This window comes from Erythrolamprus reginae, chromosome 2, assembly GCF_031021105.1.
Source record: "Erythrolamprus reginae isolate rEryReg1 chromosome 2, rEryReg1.hap1, whole genome shotgun sequence".
NCBI lineage: Eukaryota > Metazoa > Chordata > Lepidosauria > Squamata > Dipsadidae > Erythrolamprus > Erythrolamprus reginae.
Window position 1 is genome coordinate 7,742,990 of NC_091951.1, and position 25,175 is coordinate 7,768,164.

Genomic DNA, 25,175 nt, shown 5'->3' on the forward strand with positions numbered 1-25,175 from the left:
TAATTGGATTTCTAGGTCACCGTCCTCCTCATCTGCACTTTTCGCTAATAAAGAACTATGATCTTCTTTAATATCAATCAATGTGAAATACCGTAATTCAGACAGAGGCCAATAACTATGCAGTGTATAACGCAATTCTATTCTTTTGCATTAGGAGGGTAACTATATAACTATATAATTCAGAAGTGTAAAATGTCTGTAGTCTAAGGAGATACTTCATTTTTGAAAGTGGCACAGAAGTTTGCAAACTGGTCAGTGGAAAACCTACCAATTATAAATTTTATCTGATTTATTTTTTAGCCTTGATTCAGCTAATCAGGGACAACTTTTATCCTCGTGTTACCTCGTCTTACAAACGCCTCTTCTAACGAACTTTTCGAGATATGAACCCTTACAAATGCAAGCCACTGCTGCTGGGATGAAGGGGTTTCTTTTTTTTTTCTTTTTTGAAGAAAGAAAAGGGAGGGGCGGCTTGGAGAGGGAAACAGTTTGCATTAACAAAGCTAGGAGAACGGAGTGCTTGCAGAAGCAATGAAAGGGTGTCTTTTGAAGAAAGAAAAGGGAGGGGCAGCTTGGAGAGGGAAACAGTTTGCATTAACAAAGCTAGGAGAACGGAGTGCTTGCAGAGGCACTGAAAGGGTGTCTTTTGAAGAAAGAAAAGGGAGGGGCGGCTTGGAGAGGGAAACAGTTTGCATTAACAAAGCTAGGAGAACGGAGTGCTTGCAGAGTCACTGAAAGGGTGTCTTTTGAAGAAAGAAAAGGGAGGTGTGCCCCCTTGCCTTTCTTCTTTCCCACTCACCCGCCCCCTTTCGCTTCTCCTCCCTGCCCTCTGTTCACCTCCCTTCTGAAGTTTGGGATTTTCCTGAAGGATTTGCACGCATTATTTGCTTTTACATTGATTCCTATGGGAAACATTGTTTCGTCTTACGAACTTTTCACCTTATGAACCTTCTCCTGGAACCAATTAAGTTCGTAAGACAAGGTATCACTGTATTTACATCCAATGTCTGACACAAGTATGTCCCTTCTGGATTTTCTATCATGGTGCTCAGATCCTCACTACCTGCATCTCCCCATAAGAATGGAGGAAAACCATTTAAATAAAGAGGTACTTATGAAATAGTCCTGTGTTGCTGAAATTGTCCAGCTTTAAGGCACCAAAAAAAACAAGCAGAAAGGATACCAAAGCATATCTAGTGCATTTATTAAGAATTAGGTCAAGAAAAGACAGAACTGTTCTTATGCGTCAGCTTATGGAAATCTACAAACCTCTTAATGTCATGTTTTAAATTAAAGGGTGTTTTCATAATTCTCTCTGCCCATCTTTCTCTTTTGCTCTTTCAGTCTTACTTGTTAAATCAGTGAAAGCCTAAGTATGACTCCTCAATAAATTGTGATATGATTTAGAAAAGTAAAATAATGCAATAAAGTATTTTGATGATAGCAGTCTACAAGTATATGAGGGGATGTCACAGAGAGGAGGGGATCACTTTATTCTTCAGGGCACCAGAGGGCCGGATGAGGAACAATGGCTGGAAGCTGACCAAGGAGAGATTCAACATGGAGATAAGGAGGAACTTCCTGATGGTCAGAGCGATCAACCAATGGAACAACCTGCCAGCGGACTTTGTGAACTCCAACACTCTGGACATTTTTAAGAAAAGATTGAACTGCCAATTGACTGGTGTACTATAGAGTTCCTTCTTGGGCAGGGGGTTGAACTCGATGGCCATCATGGTCCCTTTCAACTCTAACAATAAATAAATAAAAAATAAATTTTCTCTGCAGACTAATTTGTACATAAAGCCCCAATATTTGGAAGAGCAAGGGAATTTTCTTCTTAAATCAGATTGCTAAAAATGAATCCAGAAAAGTTAGGTTTTCTATTTTACTTTTAGTATTACATGCTCCTTGGTGTTCAGATCTGGTCTTAGTAAAATGATATAACATTTGGGAATGAAGATGCAGCCCAGCAGCCCAGCACTGGACGCCAAGATGGAAAAGACCTGCACAGCCACCATGTATTTCCCTTTGGTGCTCAAATATGTTGGCACAAAGGAGATCCAGACACTGCAAAAGACCAGCATGCTGAAGGTGATCAGCTTGGCTTCATTGAAGGCTCCAGGCAGGTTTCTGGCTAGAAAAGCCACCTTGAAGCAGATGGTAGCCAGGAAACCCATATAACCAAGGACTCCATAAAACATGGCAACGGATCCTTCATTGCATTGCAGGACAATCTCTCCAGGCTGGGAATGCATGTCTGAATCTGGAAACGGGGGAGAAATTCCCAACCAAAAGACAGAAATGGCAATCTGGACACTAGAACCAGAAATAACAATGGAGTTGGTCAAAGCTTTTCCTAGCCATCTCCTCATGGTGTGTCCAGGCTTTGTGGCCAGGAAGGCCAACACCACTGTGATGGTTTTGGCCAACACAGAAGAGACAGCAAGTGAGAAAATAATGCTGAAGGTTGTTTGACGGAGAAGGCAAGTGGACCTTCTTGGCTGACCAATGAAGAGAAAGGAAGTCAAAAAGCAAAGCAGGAGGGAGACCAGGAGGATGTAGGAGAGGTCCCGGTTGTTGGCTTTGACAATGGGCGTTTCTCGATGTCTAATGAAGATTCCTAACACCACAGCAGTAGTGATGGAGAAATATAAGATAAAAGAGATTAGGATGATCCCCAAAGATTCTTGGTAGGACATGAAAGTTATCATTTTAGGGATGCATTGAATTTTGGCAATGTTCGGATATTGATCTTCTGGACATGTCAGGCATTCTTTGGCATCTGAAAAGAAAAAGTATGTGGTAGAAGTTTTTATTTTATTTATTTTATTTATTTATTTTGTCCAATACACAATGAGGGGTTTAGTGGGTATATATCTATATACACATAGTAAAATACATGATGAAGGTTATAGAGGACATACTCATAGTAAAATATATCTAAGAAATAATAGAAAAAAGATATAATAACAGAACATATCAATGAAAGAATAGAAGAGATATAGGAATTGAAGAAAGGTATAGGAGATATAGGAGAGCAATAGGACAGGGGATGGAAGGCACTCTAGTGCACTTGTACTTGCCCCTTACTGATCTCTTAGGAATCTGGATAGGTCAACCATAGATAATCTAAGGGTAAAGTGTTGGGGGTTTGGGGATGACACTATGGAGTCCGGTAATGAGTTCCATGCTTCAACAACTCGGTTACTGAAGTCATATTTTTTACAGTCAAGTTTGGAGCGGTTAATATTAAGTTTAAATCTGTTGTGTGCTCTTGTGTTGTTGTGGTTGAAGCTGAAGTAGTCGCTGACAGGCAGGACGTTGCAGCATATGATCTTGTGTGCAATACTTAGATGTTGTTTAAGGCATCTTAGTTCTAAACTTTCTAGGGCCAGGATTGAAAGTCTAATCTCATAGGGTATTCTGTTTCGAGTGGAGGAGTGAAGGGCTCTTCTGGTGAAGTATCTTTGGACATTTTCAAGGGGGTTAATGTCTGAGATGCGATATGGGTTCCAAACAGATGAGCTGTATTCGAGGATGGGTCTGGCAAAAGTTTTGTAAGCTCTGGTAAGTAGTGTGAGATTGCCAGAGCAGAAGCTATGTAGGATTAGGTTTACAACTCTTGAAGCCTTCTTGATTAGGTTTACAACTCTTGAAGCTTTTTCTTTTTCCATTTGGTCAAATACCCTGTTTTGGGTGAAAGCTCCTTCACACATGCTTGAGGTGGAGATTTTACAAAAATGATGAAGCATGGGAAAAATTTAAGGAAAGGGAGGCCATTCCTCCTTCTATCACCAGCATTTTTCAAGATAATATGGCAATTCCCACCCTAACAAACTTAAAGGCAAAGTTAAATATATCTGGGAGCCTGTTCTGACCCAGCCTTCACAAGTAGAGATAAGAAATTTAATGAGTAAAGCTGCTTTTTATAATAGTACAGTAATAGTCTTTTACTCATAGGGATAAACAATAGATCAAAGGTGTTGTGATTAGCTCTGGCCCAGCTCCTGCCCCAAGGAGTGTGGATGTGGGGGAGACATCCACATGCTGCAGGCCTGTTTTGCCCCCGGTGGAATCTGCTGATGAAGGCTTCTCTGACCAAGAAGACATGAGTGACAGGGAGGAGGAGAGTGGGGCAGACAGCTCAGAAGGAGATCAATTATCTAGCTCCTCCTTGGATTCAGAACAAGAGTTAATGATACAGCCACACATGCAGAGAGCAATGCATAGGCAGTAACAACTGACAGATTATTATCAAAGAAAATGAGGCCACCTGTGGTTGGGTGGGGCTGTGGTAATTAGTGAGGCTGCTATAAATAGCAGCCTGTCGGTTTGGCCATTGTGGAGGATTATCTGATCATTGTGTTTCGTGACTGCTTTACTGACTTTGACCTTTTGTGTGCTGCTTTTTCCCTGCTTTGAAACTAAACCAGAGCAAAGTGTGTTTCACTTTGTGAAAGAAGAAGGACTTTGAATTGCCTCACAGCTGCAAGAACTGATAAGGGACTTGTACAAATTACCAGTTTGTTTGGAGACCAGTGCTCTTTTCTATACCAAAAGAGGGCTTAGTTTAAGTGACTTTTCATTATAAAGAACATTGTTTTAAATTTTCAAACATGTGTGTGTCTGAAATTTGTACCTGTGAATTTTTGGGAGGAGTGTACCAGAGAGGCCGACAGAACAAAAGGTAATTAGCCCCATCAAACCTGGGTTTATCCAAGAAATCTGAATTGCTTCTTGTATATAGGTGAAATTCAAAAAATTAGAATAATGTGCAAACGTTTGTTAATTTCAGTAATGTACCTTAAAAGGTGAAAATTAATATATGAGAGAAACTCATAACATGCAAGGCATGATTTGTCATAATTGTGATGATTATGGGATACAATTCATAAAAATCCCAAATCCCCCATCTCAGAAAATTAGAATATTACATGTGATAAAATAACCCAATTGTGCATAGAACAATATCGGACCTCTGAAAAATATAAGCATGCATAACTATTCAGTACTTCAGTACTTGGTGCACATTTCTCCCAGCTGGTGGGTGAGTGAGATTTTTCCCATGAAAACCATCATACTAGTTGGTGACTGCAGGGAGAATGTCACTAATGGCCTTGTCCTTAGGATCAGACTGATGAAAGTAGAGTGTCAATGTTTTGATGCAAATCTCAGCCATTTTCTAAGTGCACCAATACATGGCACACACCAAGGCATAGCCGAAGGGAGAAAGTTTATGGCTTGGCACTATAGTACTACAGTGTTCCCTCGATTTTTGCGGGTTTGAACTTCGCGAATAGCCTATACCACGGTTTTTCAAAACATATTAATTAAAAAATACTTTGCGGTTTTTTTCCTATACCACGGTTTTTCCCAACCAATGACGTCATATGTCATCGCCAAACTAATAATTTTTGCAAATAAATAAGAAAAAAAATTATTGTTAATAAATAATTATGTTTAGAAATATCAGGATCACTAAGTGTCTTATTCAATGGTGAGTACCAGTAATAATGGTGAGTAAATGGTTGTTAAGGTATGGTAATTTAGGGGTTTATGGATGGCTTGTGATACTGTCCATAGCCAAAAATTGTGTATTTACTTCCGCATCTCTACTTTGCGGAAATTCGACTTTCGCGGGCGGTCTTAGAATGCAGCCCCTGCGGAAATCGAGGGAACACTGTACTTTGTTATTCTGGTGAAAGCTATTTGAACATGTAGGTGTTGCTAGCTTTGCCAAAATACCAATTTTTAGGCACACACTCAAATACACCTCCTCTGAAACCTGCCTTTTTCTGCAGCATCACCCACCTTCTGAAATGGAAATGGTCCCTTCTCCACAAGGAGGGCAGTCATAGCAGCAAAGAGATTCCCCTTCCCGAGGCACTTTGGCAAACCCTGGATGGCAGCTTTCCACACACTTGGAAGAAGGCAGGGCCTGAGCAAAAGAGAGAGAGAGATCAAAGAAATGGGATAGATGTCATTTATTTGTGGGCATGAGGGTTCAAGAGTATAAAGTAATTCTTAAACATTGTGCTGAACCTCAAGCCGCACGAATCCCAGCGACCAGTTAGGTCCCACAGAGTGGGCCTTCTCCGGGTCCCGTCAACTAAACAATGTCGGTTGGCGGGGCCCAGGGGAAGAGCCTTCTCTGTGGCAGCCCCGACCCTCTGGAACCAACTCCCCCCAGAGATTAGAATAGCCCCCATCCTCCTTGCCTTTCGTAAGCTCCTCAAAACCCACCTCCGCTGTCAGGCATGGGGGAACTAAGATAATCTCTCCCCCTAGGCTTCTACAATTTATGCATGGTATGTTTGTATGATGATTGGTTTTATAACAAGGGTTTTTAGCTGTTTTAGTATTGGATTTTTACATTCCGTTTTTATCACTGTTGTTAGCTGCCCCAAGTCCACGGAGAGGGGCGGCATACAAATCCAATAAATAAATGAATGAATGAATGAATGAATGAATAAATAAATAAATAAATAAATACTGATTTTATGACTGATTCAACTCTGTATTGCTTCCTTGGTTAGGTCTCACTCTGTTCAATCATTCTACTTCTTCAGGGTTTCCCATGAAGCTATTCTGTTAACAGCAATAGCAATAGCACTTAGACTTACATATCATTTTACAGTGCTTTGCAGCCCTCTCTAATCTTATAGAGTCAACATATTGCCCCCAACAATCTGGGTCCCCAATTTACCAACCCTGGAAGGATGGAAGACTGAGTCAAGCTTGAGCCTGGTGAGCTTTGAACCACCAAATGGCAAACCACCAGCAGTCAGCAGAAGTAGCCTCCAGTATTGCACTCTGACCCTTGCACCACCTTGGCTCTGGACTCAGCTTCAGTGATCTGATGGTGCTTTGTAAATCTCAGGATATTTTAAAGCTTCCGGTCACAATTCAAAGTGTTGGTTATGACCTATAAAGCCCTTCATGACACCGGACCAGATTATCTCAGGGACCGCCTTCTCCTGCACGAATCCCAGCGACCAGTTAGGTCCCACAGAGTGGGTCTTCTCCAGATCCCGTCAACTAAACAATGTCGCTTGGCGGGACCCAGGGGAAGAGCCTTCTCTGTGGTGGCCCTGGCCCTCTGGAACCAACTTCACCCAGAGATTAGAATTGCCCCCACCCTCCTTGCCTTTCATAAGCTTCTTAAAACCCACCTCTACCGCCAGGCATGGGGGAACTGAGATACTCTTTCCCCCTAGGCCAGTGATGGCGAACCTATGACACGCGTGTCAGCACTGACACGCGTAGCCATTTTCGGTGACACGCGGCCGCCGGAGAAACAGGGAGCTTTAGGGAGTGCAATTGCAGCCGCAATTATTATTATTATTTTTCCTCTCCCCTTAATTAAGAGGCCGGGCGATTTTCGCCTGGCCGATATTTGCTATGGCTGGGAGGGGCGAGAACACCGCCTCCCAGCTGGGCGCGCCTGCGCAGAGCGCAGGCTCGCCTACACGCTGCCTTTGGCAGCACAAGCATGCCTGTCCAGCCGGGGGAAGAATCGCCCCGGCCCGACATCAGTTTCAGCTGGGGAGGTGGGGCGCCTCCTCCCAGCTGATTGGCGCAGCGCCAAGCGTCCGAGCCCACCACGAATGGTGGTTGGCTCGCAGGGGCCGCTGGGAGCGAGGGGAGGGGTTTCAGGCCTATTTCAGGCCTCCTCCCTCCCCCCCTGCCCAGGAAAGAGTTGTAAGAAAGCAGTGCATTTGAAAAGCGCGCTGCTTTCTCGGAAAGCCAGCTTTCCTGGCCGGCACAGGGCTTTCCCGCCGCTTCCTCCCCCCGAAAAGACAACAGAGGTCCACAGCGAAGCCGAGTGGAGCAATGGGAGGCTCAGGCTGGTGGCGGCGGACCTCCGGGTTTTTTTCGGAGTGGGGGGCAGGAGGACCTTCCTGGCTTTTCAGGGCAGCTGGCTTGAGACTTGTGCCGGTCAGCAAAGCCAGCTGCACGCCGGAGATGTGAAGAGAAAGAAGGCTAAGAGAGGGAGGGAAAGAGGAGAGGACAGAAGGACGGAGGGAAGGAAGGGAGAGAAAAGTGAATGAGAGGGAGAGAGAAAGGGAGGAAGAGAGGAAGGAAGGTAGAGATAAATATAAAGAGGGAGAGGGAGGGGAATAGGGGAAGGAAGGAAAAGAGAAAAAAGTGGAAGGAAGAGAGAAGGAAAGAAAGGAAGGGAGAGAGAGAGAGAGAAAGAAAGAGAGAGAGAGTGAGAGAGAGCAAGAAAGAAAGAGGGAAAGAGTGAGAAAGGCATGGAGAAACGCAGCGTGTGGTGTGTGTGTGCGCGTGTGTGTGTGTGCTGCTGATGGTCCGGGAGCTGCAGCGTGTGCGTGGAGAGATGAAGGGAAAGAGGGAGAAACGCATTGAGAAACGCAGCGTGTGTGGGGTGTGTGCGCGCGTGTGTGTGCTGCCAGCGTGTGCGTGGAGAGATGAAGGAAAAGAGGGAGAAAGGCAGGAACAGAAAGATAGAAAGGAAAGAGGGCGAGAAAGATAGAAAGGAAGAGGGAGAGAAAGGGAGAAAGGGAAGAGGGAGGATGAGATAGACAGGAGGGACAGGGGGAAGTAGGATAGAGGGAAAAGGAAGGGCTTGGAGAAAGGCAGGGGGAGGGAGAGATAGAAAGGAAAGAGGGAGGGAGGAAAGGGAGGGAGAGATAGAAAAAAAGAGGGAGGGAGGAAAGAGGGAGGGAGAGATAGAAAGGAGGGTGAGGGGTAGTAGGATAGGGAGAGGGAAAAGGAAGGGCATGGAGAAAGGCAGGGGGAGAGAAAGATAGAAAGGAAAGAGGGAGGGAGAGATAGAAAGGAAAGAGGGAGGGAGGAAAGGGAGGGAGAGATAGAAAGGAAAGAGGGAGGGAGGAAAGAGGGAGGGAGACATAGAAAGGATAGAATTATGGATGCAAGAACTCGCTCATGTGTGATAGCGCACGCCCACACTTATTTATTTATTTATTTATACTTATATGCCGCCCAGTCCCAAAGGGACCGTCGCTCAGACACTATACTTTTCCGCCCACCCCGAAAAAAAATTAGAGGGAACACTGCCCTCGCCCCTCTGCTCCCTGCTCGCCTTCCAGAACGGTGTTACAGGAGACGGTGCTAAGGTAAACCCTTACTAGGTTATTAATTTGTAATTTTAAAAAATCATGCCGGGCTCGCAAAAAAGAGAGTCTGAAAAAAAAACCTGCGTGGACGTCGCACCATTTGCTTCCTCCTTTGGCGGCTCATAACTAGATTTTTACAACCCCCCACCCCCCTTGATAAACTTTTTCTTGAATCTGAACAGTTTGGGGGTTCGCCAAAGAGAGAAAAGTGAGAAAGGGAGGAAGAGAGAAAAGTGAACGAGAGGGAGAGAGAAAGGGAGGAAGAGAGGAAGGGAGGAAGAGATAAATATAAAGGGAGAGAGGGAGAAAGAGAGGGACGGGAAGAGAAGAAGGAAGGAAAAGAGAGAGAGAAAGAGAAAAAAGTGGAAGGAAGAGAAAGAAAGGAAGGGAGAGAGAGAAAGAGAAAAAAGTGGAAGGAAGAGAGAAGGAAAGAAAGGAAGGGAGAGAAAGAGAAAGAGTGTGAGAGAGAAGATAGGAAGAGAGAGGGAGAGAAAAGATAGAATAAAGGGGAGAAAAAAAAGAGAAATGAGAAAATGATTGAGGCAGAGAATGACAGGAAAGAGAGAGAAAGATAATTATGCATATTTGTTATTTAAACTATAAATATCACAAAATTATGTTTTTTTCTCAAGGTGACACACCACCAGAGTTATGCTCAGTTTTTTGGCGAATTTTGACACACCAAGCTCAAAAGGTTGCCCATCACTGCCCTAGGCCTTTACAATTTTATGCATGGTATGTCTGTATGTATGTTTGGTTTTACAATAAGGGTCTTTATTGTTTTAATATTGGATTGTTATATGCTGTTTTTATTACTGTTGTTAGCCACCCCGAGTCTATGGAGAGGGGCGGCATACAAATCAAATCAAATAAATAAATAAATAAATATTTTAAAGCTAAGGAGCTTTCCCCATTTGCACTCAGCCCTGACTTAAACATGCCTTGATTACTTTGTTTTTTATGTTGCCTCCCTAAGACCCTGTGTTATTATGTACAGTCCACAAATAAGGTTGACTTAAGTTGACCTTGACAATTTCCACCAGCCCCATAACTTATCAAATGGGTGGGGGGAAAGATCCATGTTCTTTTTGTCATTCTGATCCCTCTTGTGGACCTTTATAGACTTCATTGCATTGTCGTGCCAACCTAACAGTAAAAATAACAATCTTCGTGTGAAATCAAGAAGGTCCTCATGATGTTTATGAAGGTATGATAAGTCACCAGTATAGGAATAATATGGGTAATGGAGAGAGGTGAAGTCTTTTGGTTTTTGCAATTAGAAGAATGAAAGATATTCAATAATAATAATAATAATTTATTGGATTTGTATGCCGTTCCTCTCCGTAGACTCAGGGCGGCTAACAACAATGATAAAAACAACATGTAACAATCCAATAATAAAACAACTAAAAGCCCTTATTATAAAACCAAACATACACACAAACATACCATGCATAACTTGTAATGGCCTAGGGGGAAGGAATATCTCAACTCCCCCATGCCTGGCAGTACAAGTGAGTCTTGAGTAGTTTACGAAAGACAGTGTGGGTGGGGGCAGTTCTAATCTCCGGGGGGAGCTGGTTCCAGAGGGTCGGGGCCGCCACAGAGAAGGCTCTTCCCCTGGGCCCCGCCAAAGGACATTGTTTAGTCGACGGGACCTGGAGAAGGCCAGCTCTGTGGGACCTTATCAGTCGCTGGGATTCGTGCGGTAGCAGGCAGTTCTGGAGGTAGTAAAGTTATTAAAGTTGGACAAATTAAAGGCCTTTTCTCACATACCTTGTCCAGTAGGCTGAGGAAAGCAGTACCATCTTGATCAACAAAAAGCTTTAGGTCTGAAGATTCTTCTCTTCTCAGACTCCCAAATTTCCATCTCTTTATGGACTTATTTGGAAATATCATGGAGCTCATGATGTTTAAATCAGATTTCATCCCGCCACTCTTGTCAAAATACACTCCACCCATGGAAGAGTTGTAAAAATGAGAACTTTGGAGGAAGGAGTGAAACTGGAACAAGTGAAGGAGGAGAAATAGAACAGATGGAAAAGAAGAGAAAGAAGACAAAATAATTTTTGTTTGTTTGGATGGCTTCTCCTTATTCTATGCTTTGAAAAAAGCCCACCCACCTGCCCCGTGTTAAAACTTTGCCCGAAGAACAGTTGATCAGCTCCTCAGCTGTGTTTTGGGCTGAATCCACCTTCTCAGCATATGCAGACGTGAAATCACATGAAGAGACACGTGTGAAAGAAGCCAATTATCTAGTACCTCAGCAGTCTGGTTTCAGGCCCGGCTACAGCACGGAAACTGCTTTGGTCACATTGATGGATGATCTCTGGCGGGCCCTGGACAGGGGTTTATCCTCTGTCCTGGTGCTTCTTGACCTCTCAGCGGCTTTCGATACCATCAACCATGGTATCCTTCTGCGCCGGCTGGAGGGTTTGGGAGTGGGAGGCACTGTTCTTCAGTGGTTCTCCTCCTACCTCTCCGGTCAGTCGCAGTCAGTGTTAGTGGGGCATCAGAGGTCGACCTCTAGGTTTCTCCCTTGTGGGGTGCCTCAGGGGTCGGTCCTCTCCCCCCTGCTATTTAATATCTACATGAAACCACTGGGTGAGATCATCCAAGGGCATAGGGTGAAGTATCATCAATATGCGGATGATACCCAGTTATACATCTCCACCCCATGTCCAGTCAACGAAGCAGTGGAAGTGATGTGCCGGTGCCTGGAGGCTGTTGGGGTCTGGATGGGTGTCAACAAGTTCAAACTCAATCCAGACAAGACGGAGTGGCTGTGGGTTTTGCCTCCCAAGGACAATTCCATCTGTCCGCTGTCCGTCCATTACCCGGGGGGGGGGAATTATTGACCCCCTCAGAGAGGGTTCGCAACTTGGGCATCCTCCTCGATCCACAGCTAACATTGGAACACCATCTTTCGGCTGTGGCGAGGAGGGCGTTTGCCCAGTTCCAACCCTATTTGGACAGGGAGTCATTGCTCACAGTCGCTCATGCCCTTATCACCTCAAGGTTCTATTACTGCAATGCTCTCTACATGGGGCTACCTTTGAAAAGTGTTCGGAAACTTCAGATCGTGCAGAATGCGGCCGCGAGAGCTATCGTGGTATGTATGTGTTGTATGGTTTTTAAATTGTTGGGGTTTTTAATGTAATTTTATTATTAGATTTGTTCCATTGTTATACTGTCTTTATTATTGTTGTGAGCCGCCCCGAGTCTTCGGAGAGGAGGGGCATACAAATCTAATAAATTGAATTGAATTGAATTGAAATGTCACAATGTGAACTGGTGGCAAACGTAAGTGGAGTCCACCCCTGGTGCTTATGTACTATTAAGCTTCTTAAATCTGAACTGAGTTTCTACTCAGAAAAAAAATGAAACTGGCAAAGATTAGAATACAGTGGTACCTCTACTTACAAATTTAATTTGTTCTGTGACTGGCTTCTTAAGTAGAAACGTTCATAAGTAGAAGCAATTTTTCCCGTAGGAATCAAGGTAAAAGCGATTAATGCATGCAAACCCTAAATAAATAAATGAATGAATGAATGAATGAATGAATGAATGAAAGAAAGAAAGAAAGAAAGAAAGAATGAATGAATGAATGAATGAATGAATGAATGAATGATGAATGAATGATAGCAGTGTTCCAATATCTCAGGGTTTGCCACAAAGAAGAGGGAGTCAACCTATTCTGCAAAGAGTCTGTGGAGAGGGGCGGCATATAAATCTAAATTATTATTATTATTATTATTATTATTATTATTATTATTATTATTATTGCCTTTTGTAAGCTCCTTAAAACCCACCTCTGTCATCAGGCATGGGGGAACTGAGATATTCCCTTCCCCCTTGGTTTATAAAATTTATGCATGGTATGTCTGTATGTATGATTGGTCTCTTAAATTAGGGTTTTTTAAATTAACTTAAATATTAGATTTGTTTATATTGTCTTATTATTGTTGTTAGCTGCCCTGAGTCTATGGAGAGGGGCGGCATACAAATCTAATTAATAAATAAAATAAATAAATAAATATTATTGTTGTTGTTGTTGTTGTTATTATTATTAAATTAACTTAAATATTAGATTTGTTTATATTGTCTTATTATTGTTGTTAGCCGCCCCGAGTCTACGGAGAGGGGCGGCATACAAATCTAATTAATAAATAAAATAAATAAATAAATAAATAAATATTATTATTGTTGTTGTTGTTGTTGCTGCTGTTGTTGTTATTGTTGTTGTTGTTGTTATTATTATTATATATTATCATATATATGTTGTTATTATTATTAATATTATTATATATTATTATATATATGTTGTTATTATTATTAATATTATTATTATGTTATTATTATTATTGTATATATTATTATTATTATTATTATTATTATTATTATTATCATCATCATCCAAAGAACTTGAGGGTAGGACAAGAAGCAGGGGGTGGAAACTAAACAAGGGGAGAAGCAATTTGGAACTAAGGAGAAATTTCCTGACAGAACAATTGATCAGTGGAACGGCTTGCCTCCAGAAGTTGTGAATGTTCCAACACTGGAAGTTTTAAAGAAGATGTTGGATAACCATTTGTCTGAGGTAGTGTAGGGTCTCCTACCGAAGCAGGGGGTGGACTAGAAGACCTCCAAGGTCCCTTCCAACTCTGTTGTTGTTGTTGTTACTATCACATTAATTTTAGAATTTTTTTAAAAACCCTTGAACTATTATTGTTTTGTACCTAGGAGAGACTGACTATTAGATTTGCTCAAATCTCAGCATGGTGCACTGAGCTATACAATCTATGCAGTTATAGTATCCAAACCGCACATACGAACTGAATAAACAATCTCTCACTGCCAACCCACATTCAGTAAAAGACCTTGGAATACTAATATCGAATGACCTAAGTGCTAAAGCCCACTGCAACAATATCGCCAAAAAACCTTCTAGAATTGTCAACCTGATCCTATGCAGCTTCTGCTCAGGCAATCTCACACTACTCACAAGAGCCTACAAAACCTTTGCCAGACCCAACCTTTGCCAGGCTCATCTCTCTGGTACCCATACCACATCTCAAACATCAACACCCTTGAAAATGTCCAAAGATATTTCACCAGAAGAGCCCTTCACTCCTCCACTCGAAACTGAATAGCCTACAAAAATAGACTAACAATCCTGGGCCTAGAAAGCCTAGAACTACGGTGCCTAAAACACAATTTGAGTATTGCCCACAAGATCATATGCTGCAACACCCTACCGGTCAATGACTACTTCAGCTTCAACCGCAACAACACAAGAGCACGCAACAGATTCAAACTTAATACGAACTGCTCCAAACTTGACTGTAAAAAATATGATTTCAACAATTGAGTTATCGAAGCATGGAACTCATTCGCCGGACTCAATTGTGTCAACCCCTAACCCCCAACATTTCTCCCTTAGACTCTCCACAATTGACCTCTCCAGGTTCCTAAGAGGCCAGTAAGGGGCGCACATAAGTGCACTGGTGTGCCTTTCGTCCCCTGTCCAATTGTCTTTCCTTTCTCTCACTTATCATATATATTCTCTTTCTTTCATATATCCTCTCCTCTAAGTTCACTTTTACCCCTTATATATATTACTACATGTCTATTTTTCTTCCTATGTATTTGTGTATTGGATGAATGAATGAATGAATGAATGAATAAATAAATAAATAAATAAGTATTGAGCCTCAAGTAGAGGATAGAGATCTACAATGGAAAAGATAATACCTGCCATGGTTGCAGTTTATGAATTTCCTTCCTTCTCGTCTTCTCGCTTCTGGAAGGGTACGCAATATTTAATGCCTGTGCTGTAGCCCAGACAGAATAGTAAATTTGGTAGTTGTCTAGGGAGAAGTTTCTTTCCTTCTCCTCCTTGGTCAGTTGGATCTTCAACTTCTCTTTCTCATTGCACCTCATCCTACCTTTCTTGGCCAAGGGATGCTTTAAATATGAACAACGAAACATCATCTCTACAAATCTCCTAATATATGGATAAAATAAGTGGAAATCATTCTGGTTTGCCCATTCTTTCTGGTGGGTGAGGAAGGAAAAATAAACAGAAGAGTTGAGAATATTTTGTGGGCTATATCTCAAATCCAACATAAAATCCCAGCTAGCTGTAGTGATCCAGACTTTGTCATAAGTGGGTGCTTTCACACGGTTAAACATGTCCTGCATAATACTTATTCCATGTAAAAAGGAACCTGGTTCTCCAAAATAAACAAAGACATTGACTTGTGTCCATTTGTAGAATTGTGTTAAACTAATAGATACCTTGATGGCAACCACAGAGATGGTTTGGGACAAAACCACACAAATTTCATTCCTTGTGAGCAGGGTTGTTAAAGTTCTCATGAAGGTTTGTCCATCGTCACTGTCTGGAGCAAGGAGCCCAATTAAAATCCATCTGAAATGATGGAGGAGATTCACAATCCCTGAGTACCAGATTCCTTCTGAAGGGACAGTCCAATAGAAAAAGGGGAACTGGGTTTTATCGGCTAGCACATGTGAAGCAAAAGTATAACTGATCTGAAAAGAAAAAGAAGGTATTAAGGGTCACTGTTTTGTCAGATCAAGGCCCAAATATTAACTATCCAAATTGAAGGGTAAAATGTTGTTTTTCTTCTGGGAGAAAGGCTAGCCACCTTGAAAGAAGAAAGAAAGAAAGAAAGAAAGACAGGAAGGAAGGAAGGAAAGAAAGAAAGAAAGAAAGAAAGAAAGAAAGAAAGAAAGAAAGAAAGAAAGAGGGGGTGGACTTTTATATGGAAGTTGCTTCCCTTGTCATTTTGCCAATCGATAAGCCCTTAATCAGGAACCACATTTTAGAGATCATTTCTCTACTAATGACTAAGATGTCTTCATAGGCTGTCTGCTTAAATAAGTCAAGATCATGGCACACACTTGAATGTAAACCAGGAAGCCTGTAATTGAGGAGTCTATCTGACAAAAACAAAGACTATTTATTCACAGGAAACAGGCACACGTAAAGCTTGTAACAATTCTGGATAGTTAGAAAGCTGGTGAAAGTAACAAAGAGTTTAGACAGCTGGCAGACTTCAGCTAGAGGTTAGGAATAGAGATTTTGTTTGTTTGTTTGCTTGCTTGCTTGCTTGCTTGCTTGCTTGCTTGCTTGCTTGCTTGCTTGCTTGCTTGCTTGCTTGCTTGCTTGCTTGCTTGCTTGCTTGCTTGCTTGCTTGCTTGCTTGCTTGCTTGCTTGCTTGCTTGCTTGCTTGCTTGCTTGCTTGCTTGCTTGCTTGCTTGCTTGCTTGCTTGCTTGCTTGCTTGCTTGCTGTTTTTGGAGTTGAAAGAGACCTTCCAGGTCATCAAGTCCAACTCTCTGCTCAAGCAGGAAACCCGACATTACCCTAGCCATGGACCAAATAGAATGTGCATTAGATAACTCCCAGAGCATTCATTAACCAAGGCCTAGGAATAGGGACAGCTAGAGACCAATAGAACAAATTGTTAAATCATTACTAAGGAGAACAGCTACTTTGATTGAAAGGCATTTCAGCAAGGCAAATACATAAAAGGGGTCAATAATAATAATAATAATAATAATAATAATAATAATAATTTATTAGATTTGTATGCCGCCCCTCTCCGAAGACTCAAGCAAACTGAACCATTTAAATGGTGGCACATGCAACCTTGAATACAGCAAGGAACTGAAAAGGAGTAATGCACCTCTAGTCCAGACTGCAGACATAAAACCACTCCTAAGGCAGGTTGTTTCTTGCAGTCATTGCTAGGCTTCCATGAAACAGTACCTTTAGTATTTGTGATTGCAAGTAGTGATGCATTGATGACAGGCTGAGCAACTTCCTCATCTGGGGTTGGTATTTTTTTACAGTGCAAAACATGGACCAATCAAATCCTAATACTTCACAGCTGTATTGGTGGTCAGAAATATCCTGGACAGGCCTTTGCAACTAGGAGTCAGGCAATTTGCTCATTGGGACATTTCTGCAGGGAGGCAATGGTTCAGGCTAGTGTGCTCTTATTGGGAGATCCTTGCTTTATTTCCATCCAAGTCACACATTTGCAAATATTTGCTCTATATTTCTTTTCATCAGCTGCATTGTATATATACCATGTTTTGTTATTGTCTGGTTAAAATGTACAGCATTCTCATGTAGCAAAAGCATAAGAGTATCTGGAACAAAGGTCTACGGAGAGGGGCGACATACAAATCTAATTAATAATAATAATAATAATAATAATAATAATAATAATAATAGGGCACTAATATTAAGGGGCGTACATAAGCGCACTAGAGTGCCTTCTGTCCCCTGTCCTATAGTCTCTCATATCTCGTATTTCTTCTCTACTATATCCTCTATAACAGGGGTCCCCAAACTTGGCAAGTTTAAGACTTGTGGACTTCAACTCCCAGAATTCTCTAGCCAGCTATAATGGCTGGAGAATTCTGGGAGTTGAAGTCCACAAGTCTTAAAATTGCCAAGTTTGAAGACCTCTGCTCTACAACTTTCATTGTGTATTATTGTGTATTGGACAAAATAAATAAAATAAATAAAATATAAGAGCTAGGTTAGACACATATTTTTTCCAGAACAATGCTTATTAGAAGCCTGTTGTAAAGGGAGAAGGCACAGCCCTTTCCACTCCATAAGCCTTTGTTCAAACTTTACTTGCAACTATTCTTTTTCCCAAGGGATCAGAATATCCACTTATCAGAAGTCCACTGTGAATGGGTAAGGGAGAAGACACCCTTTCACTCCACAATCCTCAACTCAACCCTGATTACACATAATACTCACAATTCAGAAACAAATCCACACTTCATTGGGCATGAGCCGAACTGAGGGTGTGACTGTCTTCCAAATTATAAGAAAATGATAAGTTCTCAGCGATAAGTCCCAGCCACAGGATCTACCTTGACCACTTTGCCAACATAAGACATCAGAGAAAGACACAGACCCGTCCACAATGCAATTCCAGGCATGACCCTTCCCTTGCATTCAAATCCGGGATAGGACCCACCCTCTCTATCTAAGTCACACATCCTATCTAACTAACAACTGGCTTACCTCTGATCCAAAGTAAAAAGTTCGTATAAGAATAGGCTGGTGACCTGAAGCTCCGCGCAAGGAACAGTCAGGGGTCCTGGTTGGAAAACAGGTCTCTTCCAGCAGCTATCTTATCCGAAGTCACAGGCACCATCTGTTATAAAAATATTCCAACAAAAAAAAGAACTCTGAAAATAATAATAATAATAATAATAATAATAATAATAATAATAATAATAATAATAATAGAATTACATGCTTAAATCTTGTAAAATCAATGTGTGGGGGCCTATTTCTTGGAGGACTCATTGCTGGGACAGAACACCATTTCTATACATGCAAATACCTGAGAGATTTTGTAGGTATGCAACATGGTTGAAATATGGATGGAGATGTCCGTGGAGGCCCCTTCAAGAAGTGCCAGGATGTTTTTCTGCCTTCCACAGCTATAGTTGGGTACATTGGCCTCTCCAGTTGAAAGCAGGTCCAGCAGAGCATCCGAAGTCATTTTCACATCAAAATAACTGTCTTGGATTGTGTAGCCTAACGTGAGGTTGGGTAAGAATTTTGGATCCTGGTTGATCTCTTGTACCGCAAAGAGGAAGGACAGGATTTTCCAATAAAATGGAAGTCCTTTCCTGCAAATATGATTACAGACCATAAACATCAATCACAGCAAGAAACCAGTCTTTTCGTTGTTTTTTAAAACCTCATAAATCTTTGCAATGTATCAATAACTATAGACTACATCAATAGTTGATGTAGACTACATCTGCAGTTCTATCTCACCTATTTTCTATCTACTGTTTTCTATCTACTGTCATTGGAAGGAATGAGTTTGATGTTATTTTAGGCTCAAAATAGGGTCTCAAAGCAGATTTTTATTTCTGACCTGCCAATTTCTGAATGACTGTGAAGTTTACAAAGCTATTGGAGGCTTTAAAATAAAACATCCATGAAAAAAGTGGATATAATTCATAGACAGAGACATATTTTGCAGAAGATCATTATTTCTAATCTGCCAGTTTTATGAATGCTGTGTGAACCCGATCCTACGCAGCTTCTGCTCACAAGAGCCTACAAAACCTTTGCCAGACCCATCCTAGACTACTGCTCATCTGTCTGGAACCCATACCACGTCTCAGACATCAACACCCTTGAAAATGTCCAAGGATATTTCACCAGAAGAGCCCTTCACTCCTCCACTCGAAACAGAATATCCTACGAAAATAGACTAACAATCCTGGGCCTAGAAAGCCTAGAACTACGGCACCTAAAACACGATTTGAGTATTGCCCACAAGACCATAAGCTGCAACGTCCTACCAGTCAATGACTACTTCAGCTTCAACCACAACAACACAAGAGCACGCAACAGATTCAAACTTAATACGAACCGCTCCAAACTTCACTGTAAAAAATATGATTTCAGCAATCAAGTAATCGAAGCATGGAACTCATTACCAGACTCAATTGTGTCAACCCCTAACCCCCAACATTTCTCCCTTAGACTCTCCACGATTGACCTTTCCAGGTTCCTAAGAGGCCAGTAAGGGGCGTACATAAGTGCACCAGTGTGCCTTCCGTCCCCTGTCCAATTGTCTTTCCTTTCTCTCACTTATCATATATATGAAAGAGTTACTGAAAGAGTAGTAGATCCTTGGAACAAACTTCCAGCAGACGTGGTAGATAAATCCACAGTAACTGAATTTAAACATGCCTGGGATAAACATATATCCATCCTAAGATAAAATACAGAAAATAGTATAAGGGCAGACTAGATGGACCATGAGGTCTTTTTCTGCCGTCAGATTTCTATGTTTCTATGTTTCTATATTTTCTTTCTTTCATATATCCTCTCCTCTAAGTTCACTTTACCCTTATATATGTCACTACATGTCCATTTTTCTTCCTATGTATTTGTGTATTGGACAAATGAATAAATGAAATAAATGAAAATAAAATGAAATGAAATTTACAAGGCTTCTGAAGATTTTAAAACAGAACACCCATGAAAAAAATGTATTTGAAATGTCGGACTTAGACTATTTAGAACTGCACCACTTTCAATGTGACTTAAGTGTAGCACATAAAATTATCTGCAATAATGTCCTGTCTGTCAATGACTACTTCAGTTTCAACTGCAGCAATACACAAGCACAGAATAGATACAAACTTAACGTAAACTGCCCAAAACTCAGTTGCAAAAAACTATGACTTCAGCAACAGAATGGTCAATGCCTGGAATACACTACCAGACTCTGTGGTGTCCTCCCAAAACCCCCAAAGCTTTAACCTTAGACTGTCTACCATTGATTTCATGCCATTCCTAAGAGGTCTGCTGATTTGATTTGATTTGATTTGATTTGATCTGATCTGATCTGATCTGATCTGATCTGATCTGATCTGATCTGATCTGATTTGATTTGATTTGAATGCTGCCCCTCTCCGTAGACTCGGGGTGGCTAACAACAATAATAAAAAGATACTTTTTTCAAGAACCAGGGATCAGAGGTACTGAGATTCACTTCCTAACCAATAGTTCTGACACTTACATTTTGTTGGTTACCACATTTTCAGAATATAAGACGCACCTGTTCTCCTCCAAATGAGGCAAAAAAATTTGGTCTGTCTTATACTCCGAATGTAGCTTTTTTGAAGCTTTTTTCCCCAGCTCTAACAGGTGCTAATGATCTTCCCAACTTGCAGGATTTTTTCATTCGTACTCTGTATAGTCTGGAGGACAGAAGGAAAAGGGGGGACATGATCGAAACATTTAAATATGTTAAAGGGTTAAATAAGGTCCAAGAGGGAAGTGTTTTTAATAGAAAAGTGAACACAAGAACAAGGGGACACAATCTGAAGTTAATTGGGGGAAAGATCCAAAGCAACGTGAGAAAATATTATTTTACTGAAAGAGTAGTAGATCTTTGGAACAAACTTCCAGCAGACGTGGTTGGTAAATCCACAGTAACTGAATTTAAACATGCCTGGGATAAACATATATCCATTGTAAGATAAAATACAGGAAATAGTATAAGGGCAGACTAGATGGACCAGGAGGTCTTTTTTCTGCCGTCAGTCTTCTATGTTTCTAAAAAATAAGGTACTTCACAAACCATTCAATTCATACCCTTATTTTTTTTTTTTAAATATTTTTTTAAAAAAAGCAAAACTCAAATTGCTCGTTCTTTTTGAAGCACCTTTTCCCCATTTGCACAATGTAAAGAAATCATTAATGGTTTCCTGTCGTGTATTTGGAGCAGTTTCCTCTTCCTACCAATCTTTCTCCTTCTCCTTCTCTTTCCACATTGCCTTCTCTAACCAGTTTGTGCTCTGAGCTGGTCACTTTGCAATCACAAACTTTCACATCCCACAGTTCTAATCATGTTTGGTGAAAATATTTCCGAAGAAAAGCAGACTAACTCTTTATTCTGCACATTAAACTGATGGCAGAAAAAGTCCCCGTTCCTCTAGTTCAGGAGTATCAAACTCAAGGCCCATGCAGTGCTTAGTTCTGGCTTGCAAAGCCTCTGGAAACAGCAAAGGGCCAGCCCGGGTGCTGCCACCAGCAAAAGCAGAGTTTGGGGGGGCTCCATTTTCACTGGGAGAGGGCTACCAAAACTAAAAACAAAACAAAAGGAGAAATGTTTCCCGTTTTGCATTTCAGCATCCAAGAACGGACAGGCAAGAAGAAAGTTCTGGAGACCTCACCTACAAAAAGATATTGACAAAATTGAACGGGTCCAAAGACGGGCTACAAGAATGGTGGAAGGTCTTAAGCATAAAATGAAACAGGAAAGACTTCATGGACTCAATCTGTAGAGTCTGGAGGACAGAAGGAAAAGGGGGGACATGATCAAAACATTTAAATATGTTAAAGGGTTAAATAAGGTTCAGGAGGGAAGTGAGTTAATAAGAAAGTGAACACAAGAACAAGGGGACACAATCTGAAGTTAGTTGGGGGAAAGATCAAAAGCAACATGAGAAAATATTATTTCACTGAAAGAATAGTAGATCCTTGGAACAAACCTCCAGCAGACGTGGTTGGTAAATCCACAGTAACTGAATTTAGTTTAGTTTAGTTTTATTTTATTTAGATTTGTATGCCGCCCCTCTCCGAAGACTCCGGGCAGCTAACAACAATAAAAAACAATGTAACAAATCTAATCTTAAAAGGTAATCTAACCCCCCCCCCCCCCAATTTAAGAGACCAATCATACCAACAAGCATACCATGTATAAATTCTATAAGCCTAGGGGGAAGGGAGAAAAAATTTTCAATTCCCCCAAGCCTGATGACAGAGGTGCGTTTTAAGGAGCTTGCAAAAGGCAAGGGGGGTGGGGGCAACTCTGATATCTGGGGGGAGCTCGTTCCAGAGGGTCGGGGTCACCACAGAGAAGGCTCTTCTCCTGGGTCCCGCCAAATGACATTGTTTAGTCGACGGGACCCGGAGAAGGCCAACTCTGTGGGACCTTTAAAAATGCCTGGGTTAAACATATATCCATTGTAAGATAAAATACAGGAAATAGTATAAGGGCAGACTAGATGGACCATGAGGTCTTTTTCTGCCGTCAGTCTTCTATGTTTCTATGAAAGGGAAAGAGGAAAGACAAAGAAGGAAAGAGGGGATGAGTGCTAGGAAAGAAAAAGAAAGAGGGGAAGGAAGAGGAATAAGTTGGAATGCCCCTGTAGTCTTACGTGGAAACCATAGCAGAGGGAGTCCTATGGAAATTATGTTGTTGAAAAAGAGTCTTTATTCCACAGATCATGCCACTAATGGAAAAGTCTCCTGGCTTGCCATAAATCGATGGCTGTTCCCCATCCCGCCCCAGAGTCAAAGGGCACGAGGTCTTCGACATCTTGGAGGCTGTGCAGGGCAGAAACAAGATCAGCAGAAATAACAGGAGAAAGAGGATCATTCTTTCTACGCCTGCACCGTTTCCTGCCATGGAACAGCTTTTGTTACACAGGTAGCAGAACATCTTTCAAGCTTGAACCTGCAGTAGCTTCTGGAGCGTAGACAGAGCTACACAATCGAAGGCTAACATTTAAGAGGATAAGACCGTGTTCATCTGCATAGCATCTGCCCTGCCCAAAATGTCACACCAGGTGTTTATGCAGCCTGGATGTCAGGTTACCTCATGTTGCTCTTCATCTGTTGGGAAAGAAAATCCCAAGTGACGTGGCATCCACGTGAAACAAGGGATAGTGGTAATTTTGAAAATTATAAGGAAAAGAAGCGTCCCTGTTGTAATGTCCTCAAGAGTGTACTTTCCAAAGTGCTCCATTCAGAAAAGAAACTCTTCCTGAAAATCTAGATAGGTTCTGCTGGACACTATCTAGTTGGTTGGTTGGTTGGTTGGTTGGTTGGTTGGTTGGTTGGTTGGTTGGTTGGTTGGTTTATTTATTGGATTTGTATGCCACCCCTCTCCGCAGACTCATACTCCAGGTGTGGTCTGACCAGGGTGTAGTAGAGTGGTTCAGTGCTTTGACACCCAGGGACAAGATGAGGTCCTTCAGCCAGTTAGCTTGGCCATCTATTAGTGGAGAGGAGGACCCGAGGTTAAGCCTAGCTTTGATCTCCATTGCAGTGAGAAATCTCAAATGTGGCCGAGAAGAACCGTTGTACATACCTGAACGGTCTTCTCAGTGCTCTGGAAGGAGAGTCCATCATGGGTTGTAAACCAATCCTATTGGTAGAGACTGAGTTAATTTAAATAATTAATTAACTGGCACCGCCCCCTTAGCAGCCCCCATGAGCCAGTTTTAAAAACGAAGACAAAGTACAAATCAGAAAATTTTATTAACTTTATAACAAAGCATAAACTTGAACAATCCCAACACTCCGGCGACCAGGCCAAACACCATGCCGGGCGGGTATGGACTCTCCTTCCAGAGCACTGAGAAGACCGTTCAGGTATGTACAACGGTTCTTCTCCATTGACTCTGGAAGGAGAGTCCATCATGGGATATACCAAAGCTCAAATCCCCTGGGAGGGAAAAGGCTGGGCCGAGGTCGGTGGAGTGACACACACTCGCTGCAAGACACGCCTGCCAAATGAAGCTTCTGCAGAAGCCAATGAGTCCAGTTTATAGTGGCGTATAAAAGTAGAAGATGATGCCCAAGTAGCAGCTCGACAAATATCTTCCAAAGAAGCTTGAGTTGACCAAGCCGCCGAAGTAGCCGCACTTCTAGTGGAATGTGCCATAACACCGGTGGGAGGAGATTGAGACCTCGATGAATAAGCCTCAGCAATGCAATCCCTAATCCAGCGACTAAGCGATTTGGAAGAAACTCCAAGACCCATCGTGGCTTGAGCAAAGGACACAAAGAGTCTTTCAGTCTTTCTAAAAGATGCTGTCCTCCTGATATAGAGCTTCAAGGCTCTTCGGACATCAATCTTGTGCCAACGAAGTTCGGAAGGATGTTGACCATGTGTGCAAAAGTCCGGTAGCACCAGTTCTTGCCTTCTGTGGAAATCCGAATTCACCTTCGGGATGAACGAAGGGTCCAATCGCATCACCACTCTGTCCGGATGGAACACACACAAGTCCGGTCTGATGGACAGTGCCGACAATTCCGAGACCCTTCGGGCAGATGTAACTGCCACCAGAAACAATGTCTTAATGGATAACAATCTATATGAAATGGACCTCATGGGCTCAAAGGGAGGTCCCGTGAGTGCACGTAGTACTAGGGTAAGATCCCACGTAGGGAATCGCCGTACTGGAGGAGCGTGTTGATTAATAGCTCCCTTGAGGAAATCCCTCACCCATGGATGGTGAGCCAAGGACCTAAAATCTGATACCTGAATTATAGTGGACAGGGCAGCCACTTGTCGCTTCAGGGTGTTAGGGGCCAATCCCCGCTCAATCCCTGATTGGAGAAATTCCAGAACTACAATGAGCGAGGCCTGCTTTGGATCACAGTGGCGGTTAGAACAAAAGTTGCAGAATGCAGCCCATGTTGCCTGGTATATTCGCACTGTCGACGGCCTCCGAGCCGCCTGCAT

At 42.1% G+C, this 25,175-nt stretch overlaps 1 protein-coding gene across 1 annotated transcript; it reads right to left on the minus strand.

The window, feature by feature from the left end:
- Positions 1-1,883: 1,883 nt before the first annotated feature.
- On the minus strand, positions 1,884-25,175 carry LOC139159087 (vomeronasal type-2 receptor 26-like). Its single transcript, XM_070736451.1, has 7 exons — positions 24,972-25,175; positions 23,301-23,317; positions 18,507-18,798; positions 14,859-15,659; positions 10,881-11,108; positions 5,815-5,941; positions 1,884-2,785 (listed from the first exon to the last, which is right to left on the minus strand). The coding sequence occupies exons 1-7, from the start codon at positions 25,173-25,175 to the stop codon at positions 1,884-1,886; spliced, it is 2,571 nt and encodes an 856-aa protein (XP_070592552.1).

Coding starts and splice junctions, on each gene's coding strand:
- LOC139159087 (XM_070736451.1), bottom strand. CDS start 25,175: ATGCAGGCGGCTCGGAGGCCGTCGACAGTGCGAATATACCAGGCAACA. Junction 15,660..18,506: donor ATACCTACAAAATCTCTCAG/GTATTTGCATGT, acceptor TTTTCTTTTCAG/ATCAGTTATACTTTTGCTTC. Junction 2,786..5,814: donor GACCATTTCCATTTCAGAAG/GTGGGTGATGCT, acceptor TTTTCTTTTCAG/ATGCCAAAGAATGCCTGACA.